The 20,960-nt window shown below is 40.8% G+C and overlaps 1 protein-coding gene across 1 annotated transcript in view; it reads left to right on the top strand.

Moving 5' to 3' along the window:
- JAKMIP1 (janus kinase and microtubule interacting protein 1) overlaps positions 1-20,960 on the top strand; it is a 201,555-nt gene that overhangs the window by 155,097 nt on the left and 25,498 nt on the right. Inside the window, exons 5-8 of the mRNA XM_067556414.1 lie at positions 11,624-11,833; positions 12,661-12,780; positions 19,678-19,824; positions 20,463-20,603. Of these exons, the coding sequence (XP_067412515.1) occupies positions 11,624-11,833; positions 12,661-12,780; positions 19,678-19,824; positions 20,463-20,603 (618 nt within the window). The remainder of the gene's footprint in view (positions 1-11,623; positions 11,834-12,660; positions 12,781-19,677; positions 19,825-20,462; positions 20,604-20,960) is intronic.

Genomic DNA, 20,960 nt, shown 5'->3' with positions numbered 1-20,960 from the left:
TTGGGAAAATAACACGGCAGGGCACAAATTATTCAAAAGTTCCTGGAAAGTACGGGAGACAATTTTTTATTTCAGAAGGTGGAGAAAGCTAATAATGGAGAGGCTGTTCTAAATTTGATTTTGACAAATAGAGAGGAGCGGGCTGAGAACTTGAAAGTGGAAGGCAGCGCGGGTGAAACTGATCATGAAAGGCAGAATTCATGATTCTGAGCAATGGTAGGAGGGGAAACAGCACAATTAAGATAATGGATTTCAAGCAGGCAGACTTTAGCAAACTCAGGGATTTGGTAGGTAAGCATGGGAAGCAAAACCAAGGGGAAAAACTGTTCAAGAGAGTTGGCAGTTTTTCAGAGCGACATTATTAATGGCACAAGAGCAAACTATCCCACTGTGTAGGAAAGATGGGAAGTATGGCAAGACTACCTGGCTTAACCAGGAGATCTTCAATTATCTGAAACTCTCAAAAACAGTCCTACAAAGAATGGAAACTAGGTCAAAGTACAAAGGATGAATATAAACAAATAACACAAGTATGTAGGGACAAAATTAGAAAGGCCAAGGCACAAAACGAGATTATGCTATCTAGAGATATAAAGGATAACAAGAAAATGTTCTACAAATACATTAGAAGCAAGAGGAAGACCAAGGACAGGGTAGGCCCATTAATCAATGAGAGGAGCAAAACAATAATAGAAAATGTGGAAATGACAGCAGTGCTAACTGACACTTCTGTTTCAGTTCTCAACAAAATGTTTAGTAGCTATTGGACATCAAACTTAATGAATGCCAGTGAAAATAAGGCAGGATCAGATGCTAAAATATGGATAGAACAAGTTAAAAATTACTTAGACAACTTAGATGTCTTCAAGTCACCGGGGCCTGATGAAATACTGCCTAGAATATTCAAAGAGCTGACTGAGGAGATATGTAAGCCATTAGCGATTATCTTCAAAAAGTTATGGAAGACGGGAGAGATTTCAGAGGACTGAAAAAGGGCAAATATATTGCCAATCTATAAAAAGGAGAATAAAGACAACCTGGGGAATTACAGACCAGTGAGCTTAACTTCAGTATCTGTAAGGATAATGGAGCAAATCATTAAGCAATCAATTTGCAAGCACCTAGAAGATAATAAGGTGTTAAGTAACAATCATCATGGATTTGTCAAGAACAAATCGTGTCAAACCAACCTGATAGCTTCCTTTGAGTAACAAGCCTTAAGCATAGGGGAAGCAGTAGATGTGGTATATCTTGACTTTAGTAAGGTTTTTGATACTGTCTTGCATGACCTTCTCATAAACAAACTAGGGAAATACAACCTAGATGGTGCTTCTATAAGGTGGGTGCATAACTGGTTGAAAAATCATTCCCAGAGAGTAATCATCAGTGGTTCACAGTCAAGCATCCCACACAGGTATCTGTTCTGGGTCCAGTTTTGTTCAATATCTTCATCAATGCTTTAGATAATGGTACTTATAAGCACACTTGTAAGAGTACACTTATAAATTTTGCAGATGATATCAAGCAAATGTTGAGGGGTTGCAAATGCTTTGGAGGATAGGATTAAAATTTAAAATGTTCTGGACAAACTGGAGAAATGATCTGAAGTAAGAAGGATCAAATTCAATAAGCATAAATGCAAAGCACTTCACTTAGGAAGGAACAATCAGTTGCACACGTACAAAATGGGAAATGACTTCTTAGAGAGGAATACTGCAGAAAGGGATCTGGGGGGTCATAGTGGATCACAAGCTAAATAAGATTCAACAGTGTAACACTGTTTGAAAAAAAGCAAACATCATTCTGTGATTTATTAGCAGGAGTGTTCTAAGTAAGACACAAGTAATTCTTCCGCCCTACTCAATGCTGATTAGGACTCAGCTGTAGTATTGTGTCCAGTTCTGGGTGCCACGTTTCAAGACAGATGTGGAGAAATTGGAGAAAGTGCAGAGAAGAGCAACAAAACTGATTAAAGGTCTAGAAAACATGAACTATGAGGGAAGATTGAAAAAATTGGGTTTATTTAGTATGAAGAAGAGAAGACTGAGGGGTGATGTGAAAACAATTTTCAAGTACATAAAAGGTTGTTATAAGGAGGAGGGAGAAAAATTGGTCTTGTTAATTTCAGAGTATAGAGCAAGAGGCAATGGGTTTAAATTACAGCAAGTGCAGTTCAGGTTGGACATTAGGGAAAATGTTCCTAAGTATCAGGGTAGTTAAGCACTGGAATAAAATACCTGGGGAGATTGTGGAATCTGCATTATTGGAGATTTTAAAAACCAGGTTGGACAGACACCTGTCAGGGATGGTCTAGATACCATATTTCCCCATGTATAAGACGCACCTTTTTTCGAAAAATTTGGGGTCTAAAACTGGGTGCATCTTATACAGTGGTACTTACCGGTGATGTACCGTAATACATTTATTTTCAAATTTCGGGCACCAAAATTAAGGTGCGTCTTATACATGGGAGCGTCTTATACATGGGGAAATACAGTAATACTTGGTCCTGCCTTGAGTGTAGGGAATTGCACTAGAAGATCTCTCAAGGTCCCTTTCAGTCCTGTGATTCTATGTTTGCACTTTGTGTGTGTGTGTACAACTTCAATGTGGCAATCCTCTGAAGTGCAGATACAAATCAGGGCTGCGCAGGCACGCATGCACCTACATGTGTAACCCCAGTGTCTGTGTGTGTGCACGCGCATTGGAAGTTTCGCACATCTAAGTTAAAGCAAAAGCAAACGTGTTCATGTCCTTTTGTACATGCCTGATTGAAAATTTCAGTCCATGCTTCTAAAAATCAAAAGGTGCCTTTGCCAGTGTCAACCTTTGGATATTGACCTGATCTTGGGAGATCTCTGCCTGAGAATAAATGGTAATCTATATGTTAGACAAAGTTAAGATGCTTAAGGAATGCTCTAATGCAAGCAGGGGAACACAATAAAACAAGATAGGCTTTACAATAAGCTTATTTAATGCCCAGTAGGGTTATAATGGTTAATGTGAGGCCTAGCAAGGACTGGCAGTTAACATAAATTAGCACAAGTATTTGACCTAGTGTCATAAGGTTTGTAGGAGCTTTTGTAATATGTAGCTTTTGATAAACAAGTACAGCTCAGAAAGACGAAGGAATAGATTTTGGTGGGATTTTAGTATGTGTAATCATGAATTTAACCACACTGATAAACTAGAAATATTGGGAAAGGTATTCATGCACATGCCTGGTGTCAACAATTGGAACTCCAGTTAAGGTTTCCCAGACAGCTGTACATGAACTAAAGATTGGAAAACAATCTACATATGATCCCTGGACATAATAGAAAACTTTACTAGAAAACACCTTATAAAGTCTGAACTTACAACACTTTCACATGCAAAACTCCAGTCAAACTTGGTGAGTATTACATGCATGTAATTCTACTAATTATCAAGTCCCCAAAACATCTCCGATTAAAGTAAATGGAAAGACTCGCATTGATTTTGATGAGAGTAAGATTGGGCCCACGGGGCTTGATTTTCCACGCATCGAATCAATGTCAAAGCTCTCATTAACTTCATTGGATACAGGATCAAGTCCATATTAACAAAGATTAGAATATTGAACATGAAATGAATTAGGATTGTTTGTTGCTACTGTATAACTAAACATTGTGATAACCTCACAAAATCAGTTGAACTGTAATGTAATATTACTTCAATTTCATCCTGGTAAGGAAAAAAAAATCCTTGCTGCTGTTAACCGAATCAGAGCAGAAATAGCTTCTTTTCAAGAGCAGCATTGATCAGCTCTGTGACTGTGAAGCTTGATGGACAATTATTAAATGTCCTTATTTCCTTCATGGCCAAAGGATGCAATTACATGAATTAGAAAGAACTCCCACTTCAGATCCTTTTGTCTTTTTTTTTTTTTTTTTTTATATTTCTCAATTGTATGTTTTGCAACAAGCAGGTATATAATATAAATTAAAGCTTCAGCACATTCGAAGACAGTAGAGCTGGCCAGAGAAACTTTAACCCAACTGTATTGTATCAGAATATGTTGTTTTGTCGAAATCTAAATGCTTTGAAAAACTGGGTAGATTTTGCTGGAATTTCATTTAGAGAAAAGAGGAGGAAAAATGTTCCAGCAATGTTGCAACGTCCTTTTTTGACATTGTCAGAACAAAAATTTTCACATTTGTGTTTTGAAATGACATTTTTTTAGTTTGTATTCCATTATATATTAGAATAAAATCTTATACAATCTTGTACATATTTTAAAAAGTATAATTCAAAATGAAACTTTTTTATTTTTGTCAAAATGAAAATTTTCAATTACTTGAAACAAACAAAAATTTGGAATTTTCCTTTGCGAACAATTTCAATATTATCGTTTTTCATTTCATTTTGTAGTGTAGCTAAATTCCAAAATCTCAAAATCCTTCATTAAATGGAACTGCTGTCCTCCACACAGCTCTAACAGAGACTATTGTGCTTGTCTGTAACAACTCAGAATAACAACAAACATATTTGTTGCACAAGTAATCTGAATCAATTTAGAAACTTTCATGTTCTATCCAGCTTCTTAAAGGGATAAAACTCTTGTAGATTCATAGAGTGTGTTCAGAGAAATCTTTCCCCCTTTTGAAGCTCTCAGGTAACTATCTTTTATTTGAAAACAAAACACAAAAACATCACTAACAAAAGATTAATCCTCCACCAGAAACAAATATTGTGTTCTATTCCAATCACTTTTTAAGAAAATATTTGCCCTCCACTTTCCTAGTTTCAGGGAGGCCAATGTTACTTGCGTTAAATTACACCTTTACGGTATTGCCCACACTGAGGGTGGTATAGAGGCACCTTGTCCCTGTAGGAGATCCAGGAGCATAGGGGGGTCATCAGCCATTGCACGACCTTTTGGCAAGTTGCACTATGTGCACGCATCCTGCATACAACCTGCACCACTGCCTTTGAAGAGCAGGGAAGGGGTTCCTCTTGGCATTCTCCTCTCCCTGAAGCAACAGTGCTACACTCATAATTCTTGCTCTCTCTCAGTGCAAGGGCTACAGTTCTGCCTTGCCCATGTACAGGAGTACATGGGGGGTTGAGAAGAAAGGCTCCTGGAATCCACTCTGTAACTTATGCCGTCAATCAGTGCTGGGCAGAGTGGAGCCCTGGTGTACTTCTTAGTCTTTCCCTTAAACATGTATGTCTCTCTGTCATGCACAGCTGCTAATGTCAAGGGGTAGCCTTTTGCTGTGGATCTTGCCATCTGTTCCAGAGACCTTCTAACAGTTACATTCCAAGGATAAACTAATCTCCGTCAAAGACCCTACATTTCAATTCAGCATTTCATTGTTGCAGTTACTACTTGTCTAAACATTCTGAACACTTTTATCCTTCAGTCCAGAAGCTGCAGGATAAAACATTCCACCCATGACATTCTTTACCATGAACCCAGCAGATCTAGTTGCAAGCTCCTACATTATGGCTTCAGCATTCCTTGTTTATTTTTAGCATTCATACATAACAACATCAAGGCTGGTAGGCCTGAAATATGACTCATCTTTTTACAAAGTATGTAATTCTTTATACTTTTTTCTTAACAAAAATGTCCCTAGAATGAGATATTTTAAGCTGGGGAATCTAGATAGAAAATTAAGCGTTTTTAAAGTTTTAGTTGTTCTTCCTACCCCACTTCATTTTTCCCTGCCAGGAGCAACAGTTATTTGGGGTTTTTTGACTTTATCTTTCTCAGTGAACATAAGAATTGTCATCATATATTGGAGCAGTGGGCCATCTTTTAGTCTGTATCTGGTTTCTGACAGTTGCCAGTACCATTTGCTTCAGAGAAATATTCAATAAATCTTGTAATGAACATGTGTGGAATAACCTATTCATAGGGAAGTTTCTTAAAGCATAAGAGCTTATATCCTGTCTTTAAAAAGAGGAGGGGGGTTGGGGTTAGTAAAATTTTGGATAAAACTTTTAAGGCACCCAAGTGATGTGGAGTTCAAGTCACAAAGAGACTTTCGGGCACTTTTAAAAACATAGCTCTTTGTCCATTTCTTGCTGTTTCTAGATCATGGCATAAGATGTTCTTATTTGAATTAGCAACAAACATGCTTTAAAATAAATTAGTTAATACATCTAATGTAGAGAACGTCTGTTTCCATAATCATTGCACAGTTTGCTTCCCCACTCCAGTTCGGCCCCCAAGATGGCATATTTTGTATTCACAGTTAGTCTTCGTAGAATCATAGATGGCAGAGCTGAGAAGGACTATTCAGGTCCTCTAATCTGTTCCCTTGCAACATGAAGGACATTGTTCTTTATTAATTCCGCCTTTAAATGTTTATCTAAGTAACCTATTCTGAAATCACGTCCCTCCTTTGGTAGTCTTGTCCAATGATTAATTTGTCTCATTGTTAGGGTATCCTTATTCTCTGTCTCAAGAATGTAATGTAGAGAACCATTTGGCTTCTTTTGGGAAAAGCGTATATTTCTGTTCTACAGTTGGCTTGGAGATTGCTTTGAGATGGATGGGTAGAGAGGAAGATCCTATACTTGGCAGTGCAGGAGCTGACCTTTTCTACTTTGGAAACTGAGCATGTCAGGATGTTGATAAATCTAGCTTTTCATTCCCTGGTAATTTGTCTTTCAACTTTATGAGAGGCCAAAGTATCTCTAAATGTCTCTTTCTTATTCATATTGTTAGCCATGCAAGTATGAGATATTTGCCAAAGGAGATTCAGAATGGTTGTACTGAGTCTCTTTCATGTTTGAAAGATGAGTATTGCTGACACATTCATTTCTGATTGTGTCTTCCACTTGGTTGGGGGACCGTAAATACCTGTTCTTAGAAAGTCAGTTTTGAAATTGACACAGACTGCAAATGCCATCTCCTCACCCAAATGATAAAAGTAATTGCTATATTGAACTACTAACCATTTGACAATGTGAAATCCCTGAATTAACTTAAGGAATGATACTTTATAAAACTGTAATTTTAACCAACTGCACAGGATACATTAGAGTACCTTATATTGTGGTTTTGCATTGTGATATACTTCTGCAGCCACTGGTGAATGACCCCTCTTTTCCCTATAACACTACTTGGGCAGTCAGGGTGTGTAATAGATTGTAGTTATACTCAAAATGAGTAATTTCAAATGAGTTTGAATCTGATGATGCCCCACTCCCTCCCTGCTGACACTCGTTATGTACAAGTGCACTGTATACTGTTGTGTAGACAAAAATAGATTAGAATATTCTAAAGCCATCCAATGCCATTAGAAGATGAACAGCGGTGAGTGCATATACTGTTGTGTTGCTTAGCTGCAGGCATCATCCATGATCTGCCAAACTGAAAAAGTGTCTTTTGAGCTCAAAACCTAACTACCCAGTTTGCAAAGAATCTCATGGGTCATATAGTGGAACCAAATTCAGAATCCTATATGGTGAATGACTGTTACTGTAATGGAACCACAGATTATGGCTCAAATGTTTAAGCATTGCATTTTCAGGGGTGGGAGAGGAGGAAAGAAGATGTTTACTCATTTGCACCATCATAAATTAGGAGTAAATTTATTAAAGCCAATAGTGTTACACTCATGTAAGGTAGGTATAAGTGAGATTAGAATCAGGCACTTTGTCAAAATGCTTGTGTATTTTATTAACATAATACCTAACAAAGTATTCAAACTTCATTCATTCTTTCATTCTGGTTAAGTTATTTGAATATTGGAATATGTTCTTTTTTTCCCATAAAATGAAACTTGCACCATACTGCCTGCACATTCTGCCTGTAAATTCAGTGTGACCGGCTCTGGCAAGACCACTCCTGTGCAAAAGGGGATCCTCTAGTGGCAAGGAGTTGATAAGCCCAGCCCTCTGCTGCCAGAGGATATATGGGTGTCAAGACCACACCCAAGCCAAACTGATTCATGGATACCGCTTTATCAGCCAACATAAATCAGACTAGCTAGAGAAATGATCTAATTTATGCCAAGGATTGGCCATGCACACTTGTACATGACTTGTATGTATGCTTATGTAGCCAAGATCTGTACGACTGTATGCAGTGTCAGAGGGCAACCATTAACATTTTCTCCACTAGGATATAGACTATATTAGACCGAATGTATAGTAGTCCCCATGGCAATGCATTAGTCTTTATATATAATGGGGGAGACAAGTAAAAATGGAGATGCATGCTGCTTTTTGATCAGGGTGGAAGGAAGACAGAAATCCTTGAAACAGTAGTTGGGCAGGTTGAGGCTATGAAAGTGAGGAAGCAGCTGGATTGCATTAGTTATGTTGACAGATCAAAAGTGAAACTCTTCAGTTGAGGAAAGGGGGAAATTGAATTTTGACCTAACCTGCTGAAATTGGATTAACCTCTGTCATTAAAGAATATACTGCATCAGCAACTTCATGACTCTCTCATAGAAAAGACAGAAATGAAAGGATCCAAGAAAGGACAGTTGGTTACAGAATGCATATTTAAATGTTTTTCTTAACATAGATTTATCCAATAAATAGACATAATATTCCTTCACCATCAGAAGATCCAATTTGTTTGTCTAAAGCCTTCCTAGATAACAATAGTTCCTCTTCCAGTATTCCATCCTCAGATATGTTTCTTTTTCAACAAGGAGATACAGTTGCTCATAGCAACATAAAACAGATGGGTATCTATCTGTTAACTGTGCCACTGTTCTATTTATCTTTCAGTCTGTATTGAATTAACTGTGCAAGATTGCTTAAAAACTTCCTCTGCTTCCTGTTTGTGGCTGTAATGAAACAAGTATTACAGCATGAATAGATATGCATATATAAGAGTTTATATAGTGTGTGTGTTTATATAGTGTGTGTGTGTGTGTATATATTAAAAAATAGGAGGCGCAAAGCCGATAGTAAGGTTGCCCAAACATTTCCACTCAAAAGGGTCATTTTCAGTTTCTTATAACTTTCTCAAAGTTTAACTGTTTAGACTGAAATGTGATTATTTTTGCACAAAAGTATCACCAAAATAGATTACCAGTTTTAAGCATGGAGAAAGAAGGGGTGGAGGACAGCAGTTTTTCTGCTTAGCCCACTCCCCCACCAAAACTTCTGTTGCTTCATGGAACTTCGGTTTTAATATGTGTGGGCTTGTGGAATATGATTTGTAAAGGTGTATATGGAAAAAGACCTGAACCTGAGTTTCTTCCTCAGTGATCGTATGTATTGCATAATACAGCGCATTCTGCTGCGGGTTAGCAAATAGCAACACATGCTGAAAAGTTTCTTCACTGTTCTTTTAACAGCTACGAAATTCCATTTAAATTTTAAATATAAAGAACATTAGGATTGTAAAGTGAAGTGCCCAGAAGATAGCAGTTGCTAAAATTAAGGCTTCCCATGCAACTTTAATTCTTCCTCCTTATGCATATGCATTATGTTACAGGGCCCAGCTCTGTTTTCAGTTGCATGGGAGTGGCACTCATTAGGTTCAATGCAAACAGCACCTGACAGCAGAATTTTGCCCACAGTGTTTAGTTCCACAATCAGATATTATTTTCTCAAAGGACCCCTGCCTGGTTCAGTGCATGTGATAGATGGTGCGCCATGAATGAGGCAGCTGTTCAATATTGTTGTTTATTGTGTGGCCCCATGCTTCAGACAGTAGTCATCATATAAATTGTTCCATGAATAAGAATCTATTCTTTTTTGATAACCCTTTCTTTTTGCACTCATCACCATAATAGCTGAGAACCCCACAAACATTCAATTAATTTGTACTCATGCATTCAGTGAAGTGGAACTGAGGCACAGAGTGATTAAGTGACTTACCCAGAGTCCCTCAGGAAGGCTGTGGCAGAGCTGGTGGTAGAATCCAAATCTTTTGCAACCCAGTCCAGTTTCTTAACAATAAGCTTGCCCTTCCTCCTTCTGTGAATCATACCTTCCTTTGCTTCACAGGATTTAACTTCTGCAGGGCCGAAAGCAGGGTACCAGCCTAAATTAGCGCATAACTTTGCCTCATTCATTGGAATTGAGTAAGGCAAGAATCCCTAGGAAAACATATAGTCTGTGATTAGGTAAAAAAAGAATTGTATTGTAATGCAAACCCACAAGGCACCAGACTTCTTATTGCTAAGACAACCTTAATTCTGGCATTTTCCTAGCTTTTGAGCACTTGATTTTAAATGTTCTCTTAATGTTGGATTGGAATAAAGATATGTTACATATGATATGACTTAATGGATTTAATTTTGGTTTTTATTTTTTTTAATGTGCCCATGGATTTAGGTTTGGGGGGGAAATGAGGCAGTAAACTGAAAAAGAAACAACGTAACACATTTCCAATAAATATATGGTACATTGTTAGCATACTTGTTAAGAAATCTGTTTCTATAGTAACTGGTGTAGATTGTCACTTCCCCTAGTGTTTGGAATATTCCCAAAGTCAATTTTTCTGATGTGGTGAGAGGCACATCCAGTGTAAGATACTGTAGTTTACTGCTGCTAATATGTGCGGTGTAGTTTTGAGATGTGTGAGCAACACACTTGGGTAAACATAAATAGGATTTAGGGAAATGTTTCTTTCTACCATGCTGAAATAGTATTTCACTCTGTCAGAGTACTGTGATATAAAACATTTCTTTTTTCATTCTGTGCAAAGACTAATCTACATTTTAGTCTTATCGCAAGGAGCAAAAGGAAAGGTTCTTGGATAGGTTTAAGAATTTCAGATTAAATGGATGCATTTTGAATGGACATATTTGTCTGTGGATTGAGTCATAATGTCTGAAATTCACTCTTATTTTGAGAGCCAGCAGGAGGCTGATGTATCCCTTAAGCATCAAAGTAAGGCTCGGGGGATTTAAATGGTTCACCAGCTTCCCCCTTGCCCTCTGCACCACAGGTGAATATCTTTCCCAGAATACAGTGAAGAAAGTTTCTTTTTGGCCCACATAAATTATGCATCCTCAAATTGAGAAAAGTTTTTCTTTGTTTTATATATAAGGCGTAACAGGGCAAAACCCAGAAACCTCTCAGACTCCATCAGTAGGTGGCAACTTTATATGAATTTATTTGTATTCCCATTGCCAGTACAGTTTGGTGCAGCAAAGTATTGGCAAGGATTCTGGCCCTTTCCCACTTGGCCAAGTAGGAACCGGCATCTCCCTTCCTCGAGATCTCAACACATCCTAAGATCAACTAGCCCAGGTCCTCCCCCCTCACTGCCTTCCTGTGTCTTCTTTTATACCCCTCTGCTCAGCTAATTGGTTCATTAGCTTGATCATCTAATTAGGTGCATAGCCTCAATCAGTCTTTTTCAGGGGAGCTGATCGGTTCCCTACGGGATCAGAGTGCTGGCTCACCAGTTAGCTTCCAGCCCTCTGTCACATAGGGCCTACTCCAGCCCCTATTAATTTTAGTGAGCATTGGATTGGGACTTTAGCAAACGGAAGACTGATGTTTTCGGCAGGAAAAACAATGTTTGTTTATTTCAGGTAGATGTACCTTGTTTTTAAAGAGGCACAATGAGATGGCCACTGTAGTTTTGAGAACAGAACTTTGTTTAGTTGGTGCCTGTTGTAAATATTTGGAGATATTACAGAAACTTACCTCTTGCTCTGTTCCCTTGCAGATGGATGAGATAAAAGGCAAAGACAGAGTGATTTTGGCTTTGGAAAAAGATCTTGGTGTCCAGGCAGGCCATGCACAAAAACTGCTGCTTCAGAAAGAAGCTTTGGATGAACAGCTTGTCCAAGTAAAGGAGGCAGAACGGTACCACAGTAGCCCTAAGAAAGAGCTTCCTGCTGGAATAGGGGATACAGCTGAAATGATGGGAAGCCCGGTAAGAGAACCAGATAGTTTTCATAGGTCAGTTACTATATCTGCTTTCACAGTGTTTCTGGATACTCTGAAAACACGGAATTGTGAGTTACGTTTAATCTTTGCCAAAGGAGCATTGCATTGCTAACAGCACTGTACATTGCATTGCTGCAGTAAAAGTAGCTCTACTTCCTTGAATATTAAAAACTCCACATCTCTAATTTTGAAGAATATTTAAAACATTTGAATCTAGAGCATTGAAACGAGTAGAATTTGGCCACAATATGAAGTTATTACTCATAATTCATGACTGATTAAGTAAGTGTGTTTCTTCATTTGCAATGATGAACCATTTATCTCCTTCAGACATTTATTTATTTTATGAATAGAACTATTCTGTACAACAGCAGTGGACGTTACAAGGGAATTTGTACTTATTCTTTTCTAAATCTGTATTGTGCTATCTTATAGATAAGTACTGTAACGTGCTATTAATTCCGGCATGAGGTTGAGATATCTCAGTGAAAAGAACACAGGTCTTACTTTCATAATTTAAGGTTTAACTTTAATTTTTTACATGATGTAGTTTGGAGTTAACCTTTTGGCTGCCTGCTGTTTTTCATCTTGTGCAACCATGTGACTGTCATAAGAAATATTTGCAATGGTTCATGTCAATTAAAAATATTTTCCAATTAATGACACAAACGCCTATAGATATTCTCTAATTATCCATGCTGTTTCATACACTGAATGCAAACTCTGCCTGCTATAATCTAAGTACATGTTGCTATCTTGTAAATGAATAGTTGAAGGAAAATAAATCCCTTTTTGCTTTGTGTGTTTTTAAAGGAACAGCATATGGATGAACGAGACATACGGAGATTTCAATTAAAAATTGCTGAACTGAATGCTGTGATACGGAAGCTGGAAGACAGAAATACTCTTTTAGCAGATGAAAGAAATGAACTGGTAAATTAATTAGCAATAACACAGATGGTGACTTGCAGGACAATACCTTAATTGTACTCACTAGTTGTATTTGCAGGCAGAGTTTAATTTGTCTCTATTGCTAACACACTGAAATAATGTAGAATTAAAGATTTTTTAAAATGTTCCTATTTGATTGATTTTCTTTCCCTTATCTCCTGGCCCATTGTGGTATGTCCTTTCATCATATGTATTCTTTGCAAGTAGCTTGACTCAGATATTCACTATTTTCTTTTCTATGATTCTTACAATGTCCTTTAAGAACAGATTTTTTTAAAAATAGCCTTTGTCTTTATTGCTTTTTAGTTTTACTTAATACTATATGTATTCTAGGAGGAAACTGCATCCTTCTACAGTATACCCAAACGTGACCTCGACAAAGGTCATCAGCTGAAGTTAAGATGTTTAAATAATTTTCATGTGAATTCACCATTTTTTTTCTTCAACTTTCTACACATCTTTCCCAGGAATATTTTTTCTGTCTCCTATTTCTAAGGCATCTAACACCATGGTAGCTGATCAGCCAAGACTTTGAAACTGATGGTGTAGAGAGAGAACAGTGTTATGCTGTTTTCCAGGTGCTTTTCCTTTTCACTGAATGGTTCATTTGGACTAGGGTGACCAGCTAGCAAGTGTGAAAAATTGGGACAGGTGTGGGGTGGTAATAGGCACCTCTATAAGAAAAAGCCCTGAATATCAGGACTGTCCCTATAAAATCAGGACATCTGATCACCCTAATTTGTGCACAAGGATGGAGCATTTGCCGGGCTCAGAGCTAAATCTGTTGTTCTGCAGGCTGTCATACCATGTAAAAGTCACTTTCCTTTTTCAAAGAGGAGGAAATGTAACATAAGAAACTCAACTTTGCAAAAGGTTCAGAAATGATCCTTCCTCCTTTTCATTTTCTTCAGAACTGTCTACAATTAGTTCTCACACAAAGTGGGCAACAAATTGTGAGTGGTAGCTTGCATGCAGCATTTAGCAATACACTGCACCATGATGTATGTAATCTACGTACCTAATTTACTGCATTACTCTTTGAAGTAATGAAACAGTGCCACCATTGTTTCATGAACTTCTTATACTGGCTAGGAGCTACAAAGCTTTTTTTTCTAATGGAGAAATCTACCATTGCCTGTCTCCAGGAAAACTCTGGAAATAAGTGGAGGTACTGTGAGTGAGAGAGAGCAACTTAGAAATGGAAGGAAATGAAGAGAATTTAAGAGTGTTTTATCCTAGATAGTTAGGGTGTGATTTTCAAAAGCATTCAGTGTTGGTATAACTCTGCTCTCTTTAAAGTCAATGGTAAAACTCCCATTGACTGCAATGGAAGCAGGGCTTGCCAACCCTGAGAACTTTTGAAAATCCCACCTGTATGTCTTGGTAGTAGCAAAGAATAATTCATTCACTCTGTCTAGGTTTAGAATGTTCCATAACGTGAGCTATGTGTCTGTTTCTAAAGTGACACCAGGTATCTGGCATGGTAAATGCAATATGCTCTTCATGTGACTTGTACAGTATGTGACTGTTGTAGATAGAAGCTTCTCAAATTACCTTAGTGGTTTATCAGTTTTAGGCTATTGTTTTGGGATTGAAAGGCTTTGCTTTGTGGTGAATGGACTTAATTGTGCTATGATGCCTTGTCTTAATTTACATGAAAGCCCTTCAGAAGAGCTCATTTGTGAAACTATATGAAGGTTTTGTCTTCCTGTATTTATTTATTCTTGAGTAATGAAATATCTGTTCTAAAAGACTAACTTACCTGCCAAAACTAATACGTTATCCTAGTAAAATCCAGTACTCCCCTCTCCCGCCCCCCAGTGATTGGCCTGGCAGTAACAGTTGGCAGTAACAGTAAAACTTACTGTTCTAGTTGTGTGTCAGATCTGTCATAGTATATATATCTTTAAAGTGCCAGAGGTACGGAAAACCTGCTTTCCTCCAATTCTCTGTTTCCTTGGGTGCATAGCTTTCCATTTACCTATCTGTCCTGGAATTTAGGCAGCCCTCAGTGCTGTGGTATCTGTGCTCCTCTAGTCAGGGAGTACATTTCCCCTCTTTTCTTAATTTGGAATTGCATGTTCATCATCATAATATTTGCCTCAAGACCTATGTAGAGCTCCCTTAGCAGTAGGAATTTCACAAACTAAATAATTTCCACTTTCAAATCAGCCTCTGAATTGGATTGTATAGACTGTTGACAGTACTTCTTCGAGTAGATTCAGATGTGTATTCCACTTAGGTGTGTGTGCCCTGCGTGTCGGAGACAGAGACTTTTGGCTAGCAGTACCCATAGAGGGATGGTGCTCTGACCTTGTGGCTATGGCTTCTCCCCTAGCTATCTGAGGTAATGCCACCCCAACTCCCTTCAGTTCTTCTCACTGCCCATGGCTAGAGTCAGAGCTCTGTGTAGTTGTGGTCTCACAACCTCGTATATAGTTTTAACCTAGCTTATTGTATATAGTTAGTTGTGTTTGTTAGTAGTCAGTAGATAGTGTTAGTCGCTAATTAGTGTCCCCAGTGATGCCCTAATCGGGGTATAAACATTGTCCTTTGTGTGGAAAGGCAATCCCCAACAGTGACCTCCACATGCAGTGCTTGCTTTGTCTTGGGGAGGCCCACCTTAAAGAGCATTGTTGTATCTGTAGATCATTCAAAAAGCAGACTCAGATGACACTAGACCTTCACCTCAAGCAGCACCGGCCTGATCTGGTACGGAGGCCATCCTTGGGCTGAAGATTGCCCTTGGGGTCAGAGAGCGCTACCGCCTTTTGTTCTGGGGCAGTCATCTCTCCAAAAAGGTAGAGGGGCCGTTCTACATCATTGGTGCTGAGGAAGAGGTATCACAAGACCAAATGAGACTGCTTCAGGTTGTGCAGCAACTCCTCTGCCTCCCCCAGGAGAAGCGCGGACTGGACCAGATTGGGACTGTAATAATTAGGGGTTGGCCCAGGATTGGGACTGTAATAATTAGGGGTCGGAGGGAGGCCACACCACTTCACTACAGGCAGACAAACAGTCAGTAGCCTTGGCTCTTGGTCAAGGCAGGGCGGGCAACGAGTCTTTAGCCCTGGCCCTCACTCAGGGCGGGCAGGCAAAAGAACAGTCTATACGCCAAGGTCCTCAGACTAGAGCAGGGCTGGCAAGACAGTCTCTATGGCCAGGACCTCAGATCAGGCGGGGCAGGCAGGACAAACAGAGCAACCAGCTACAGCCTATCGAGGCTCAGCAGGCCGAGGGAGCAGTCACCCCAGGTTTGGGATGGCTAGGGGGGAGGGGATGCAGGCCCACCCAACTCCACTGTGTCCCAGCCCAGGGCCCTAATAGTAGCGGGATACCCCAACACTGAGTCAGCAGGGATTCCACCAAAACGCGCTGACTAGTGGCCTGGCGTGGTCAGAGCTGGACTGAGGTCGGCTATCCATGAGCCACTTCCTCCACGCCTCTACCCAGGTACCTGTAGCCCATGTCGTAGTCCAGCTGCTCAGGGTAGATGGCGAGGGGCAGCCACAGCAGGCCCCTCGGGGTCACTAGAATCTGGCAGTTCCACCAAGTTGTTCGGGGCAGGCTGCTCCTTCAAATCGTTCGGGGCAGGCAGCTTGGGCAAGTCCCAGGCGGCAGGTAGTTCCTCCAAACGATAGGCAGCAGGCTGCTCTCCCCGTTCACAGGGCTCAGGCAACCCTTCCCAGTCACTGGGGCCCTGTAGTTCGGACAAGCCCTGTAGGCTTCCGCTGATGGGTAGCTCAGGTGGCCCTTTAACGGGGTCGGGCTCAGGTCCCAGTCCTGGGGGAGACACCACTTCTCCTCCAGCAGCTTCCCACTGACTGAGCGACAGGGCCTGGCTTTTATACTTCCTGTCCTGCCCCTGAACTTCCGGTTTGGAAGTGGTGTGGTCGCCGGGCCTGCCCACCAGGTGGCGTGCATCAGTCCCTTGGTGTCGGTCTCAGAGAGAAGCCACACCGCTTCACTACAGACTTATTCCAGTGCATCAGATTAAGCAGGTACCTCTGACCCTTCCCTGGTACCAAGTGGGAAGGGCAGAAACCCTGTACTGTTGACTCCAGTTCTGGCCTCCTGGCATCTGTTGAGTGTGGTACTGATGAGGCAGAAGCCGGTATTGATTGTGTCCCTGTTATCAGCATACCAGGCAGCTGCAGACTTCCTCTGTCTTTTGGTCCTGACCTCACAATTGGTCCAGGAATTTTGTAGGGCTGCATCACCTATAGCCCCTCCTTTGGAGCAAGCCACTGAACCCTCCTGTGTGTTGGCACCGTGTCCAGACACTCCCTTCCCCGTGGTGGGAATGGAGCCAGTGCTGGAATCGGTACAGGGGTCTTCAGCACCAGGACCCACTTTGGCCCCATTGCATTTAACGCTGCAGATGCTCTTGTTGTGGCTTTGCCATCCTCGACATCAATGCACTCAGGCACTTTGGTACTGCTGTTTGCGCTGGGACCGACACTGCCTGTGGCACCAGTATGTTTGGTACTAATGGTACCACCTTTGTTGGGGGCACCAGTTTCTGCCTCGTTCTGGGCAATGGATGAATTGGACTGTCTGTTGGCTCCCTCAAGTGTTGCTCCTCCTGCATCCCCAAGATCATGGGGCTCTTCTGATTCTGAGTTGGGGTCATCATCTTCTCGCTTCACATCACCCAATGAGCTCTGAGGGCCATCAGTGGGCCAGTATGGCTCCCAGGGTAGGCATATGCTCCCTGTGACTGGGACAGAGGTCCCTGGCCCTACACCTATTGGCCACCAATGTCCTACTCATATCTGTGGCTTTCTTGGACTCATTGGGATGCTTCTTGCTTGCAGAGATCCTACTCCTTGTCCCATTCTAAGCCAAAGTCATCCGTCAGGTTGACAGAGCTGACTGTGGATCAACCACAAGCCCAGGCACTGGTGTTCTTCCTCCTTGCAAAGATGCTGGAGTCTTCCCTCCTTGGTATGTCTTCCTGGTTATGGCCAGGTTGTGGCCCAGCTGGGACCCTCATTCTCATTGCAGGATGATGCCGTGCTGCCTGGTTTGTCTTCTCCTTGTATTCTGGAGGACTTTAAGGCATACCAGTGACTTTCATGCCATGTAGCCACATCCCTGACCCTTGGCATCCAGGAAGAGTCTCCAAGAGAACACACTCAAAGTGCTAGACATTTATAGCCTACTCTCCCTGGGAGAGTTGTCCTTCTGATTAATGATGCACTGCTTGACCTGGTGAGAGCCCTCTGGAGTACACCCAGCCTCATTACCATTGGTGGCTAAGCATGTGAAAAAGTGCTATTTTGTTCCTATGAAGGAATTTGAAGGGTTCTGTTCCTGTCTGGTCCTGAATTCCCTGTTTGTAATTGCAGTAAATGGTGGGAACAGCAGGGTGGGTTCAAGTCTACACCCAAGGACAGAGACTCCAAGCAGCTGGACCTTCTGGGCAGAAAGAGCTATACCTCATTGTCTCTTCAGATGAGGATTGTGAATCAACAAGCTTTGCTGTCCAAGTATAATTTCCTCAATTGATCAGCCATGTCTAAATTTGAGGACTAGCTGCCTGAGGCCACGTGAGGAGTTTCAGGGGTTCATTGCAGAAATCTGCTTGGTGGCCAAAACATCCCTGCAGTCTGCTCTTGACGTTGTGGACACCTCGGCCAGGATGATGGCCTTAGCAGTAACTATGAGGAGAGTTTCCTACTTACAAAACTCAAGGATCGCTTTGGACATCCAGAAAGCCGTTGAGGACTTGTCCTTTGACAGCCAGGTCTTATTCTTGGACAAGACGGATGACATTTTGCACCCCTTCAAGGATTCCAGGGCTACCTTGAGGTCCTTGGGAGTGTACATGCCTTCTGTGCAAAGATGCCACCATGGGGTTCAGTAGCAGCAACAATACTGCCTGCAACATTCATTGTGCTCAACCTTTCCCCCTGGAACAGTGGGACCACCCTTGAAAGAGGGATATATCCCACAAGAGAAAGCAGTTGGGCTCAGGCTTTGGACATTGCACATACCCTCCCTCAGCACCTGCTAAGCGCACGCCCATTTTGACTCCTTAGTCCAGAGCTCTGGTCCAGTTGGTACTCTGCCCTCTTCATCCCTCCCTCCCTTTCTGGACAGGTTGGCCTGTTTTTATAATGCTTGGGATTTGATTACCTCTGACAGCTGGGTCCTAGACACTGTCAGATCAGACTATGCAGTCCAGTTCCTCTCCACACCCCCTTCCTACCCCCACCCACCATCCCGCTTCATGGTCCTCTCTCATGAGACACTTCTCATCGAGCAGGTCAGTGCTTTGCTGATGTTGGGAGTCCTGGAGGAAGTTCCGCAGGAGCACTGGGGCCACAGATTCTCCTGACTCTCTAATTACACATTTGGTATAATTTTCTTAAAATAAGGGTGTGGTATATTTCTAATAAAGGATATTTAAACAAGTGAAGGGTAACTATTTTATTTTGTTCTCTAGGAAAAGGGCTAATAACTCACTGGAAGCACATGCATAAAAAGATTTACAGTTTATCAAAAGAGCACTTCTATAGACCATGTGCATCTGCATGTTTCCCAATAACGTAATATGATGTATAATGACAAAGGACATTTTGCAGCCTGTGCAAAAGGTGCTTCAGTTCTGTTAGTAGTATGTGCTGTGTTCTTGCCATTGATTTTTATTCAAACCTGCATTGACTTCCCTGGTAGTTTCCCTTGTGGTAACGCACTAAAGGTGTAAGTTTTGAGATGCGTACTGTATAGTGCAGCACTGGTGTAAGCAGAAGAAATCTTTCTTTCTTTCTTTCTTTCTTTCTGAATGAGGAGTGAAAACACAAACGTTCTTTAAGGTCATTGTAGCCCAGATTTTGATTAACTGATGTTTTGGGGTTCCACCCCATTTTGCAGCTGAAACGTTCTCGGGAGACAGAAGGTCAGCTGAAACCCCTTGTAGAGAAAAACAAGAGAATGACCAAAAAGAATGAGGACATGTTGCAGTGTATCCAGAGGATGGAAGAAAAAATTAAAAATCTTTCAAGGGAAAATGTAGAAATGGTAAGCAAGTTATCTCCTATGAATCAGAGGTTACTTTTTAAGAGCAACTGCTCTTAGTAGCTTAGAGTTGGAAACTCATGTGTGGCTCTTACTCAGATAAATATTGGGATGTCAGCAACTGAGCAATCTGAAGGTGTGCATGTCAAATACAATATGCTAGTGCTGAGTAGTATTATAACTTAGAGTGTTTATTTTTCTTTGTTTTGTCTTTTATTAGACCAAATTGATTAAGAATAATGATCATGTGGTTTTAATGCATAAAGAACATTTGGAGGGTATAAAATATAGGGCTAACATCGGCCTTGATATAACATGGGATTTTGTATGGATTTTGTATATGTCAGAGCTGAATTTGACTCGTATAGACTAGAGATGGAAAAGGCTCTCTACAGGATTGTTTCCTTGAGTATATTCTTCAGTGCTTTCTCCAGCCTAGATTTAGATGCCTACGTGAGATGTAGAATATACTTTGTACGTGTGAAAGTGTAAGTATTTGCTTGGTGGAAAAAGGACCTTCTGTTGTGCTGGAGAAGATTTCTGAAGAATCATGTTAGCGTATCAGATGTGAGGGTTTTAGCTAATGCTGCAGGAAGACATTTAAGAGTTGGTTGTGTTAATAATAAACTTGATTTTTGCAGAAAGAAAAGTTATCCACCCAGCCAACTTTGAAGAGGCACACTTCCTTGAATGATCTCAGTAGCACACGAGAGGAACAACAAATTGAATTCCTGAAATTGCAAGTCAGAGAGCAGCAGCATGTTATAGATGATCTCATTGTGGTAATATTCATATTCAGTACACACATGTGCCTAAGCCTACATTCCAACCTGTCATTTGAGAGCAACATTCATTCAATATTTTGGATTGAGTACAGTTGAAACTGGCAGTGTGGTGACATGAAAAATAGTTCTTTAGCGCTTTGGTTATTCCCTTTGTAGTAAATTTATGAGTTTCCATAGAGCAGCTATGGTCTCATTGCAGCCACGACAGGTGGTGATCTCATAACTCAGACCCTCCCGATGAGTACCTGAAAAGTTGATTTCCAAGGTACTGCAGAAAATGATGTTGGAGATTCCACAAGTGGCACTTTTGACTGCATTGTTATTGATCCAGTGGCTCAGTCTGATACTAGGGGA

Source organism: Emydura macquarii, unplaced genomic scaffold (assembly GCF_026122565.2).
Source record: "Emydura macquarii macquarii isolate MOO-44397 ecotype Brisbane River unplaced genomic scaffold, CSIRO-AGI_Emac_v2 contig_1768, whole genome shotgun sequence".
Classification (NCBI taxonomy): domain Eukaryota; kingdom Metazoa; phylum Chordata; order Testudines; family Chelidae; genus Emydura; species Emydura macquarii.
This window is presented reverse-complemented; position numbering and strand designations above follow the sequence as displayed.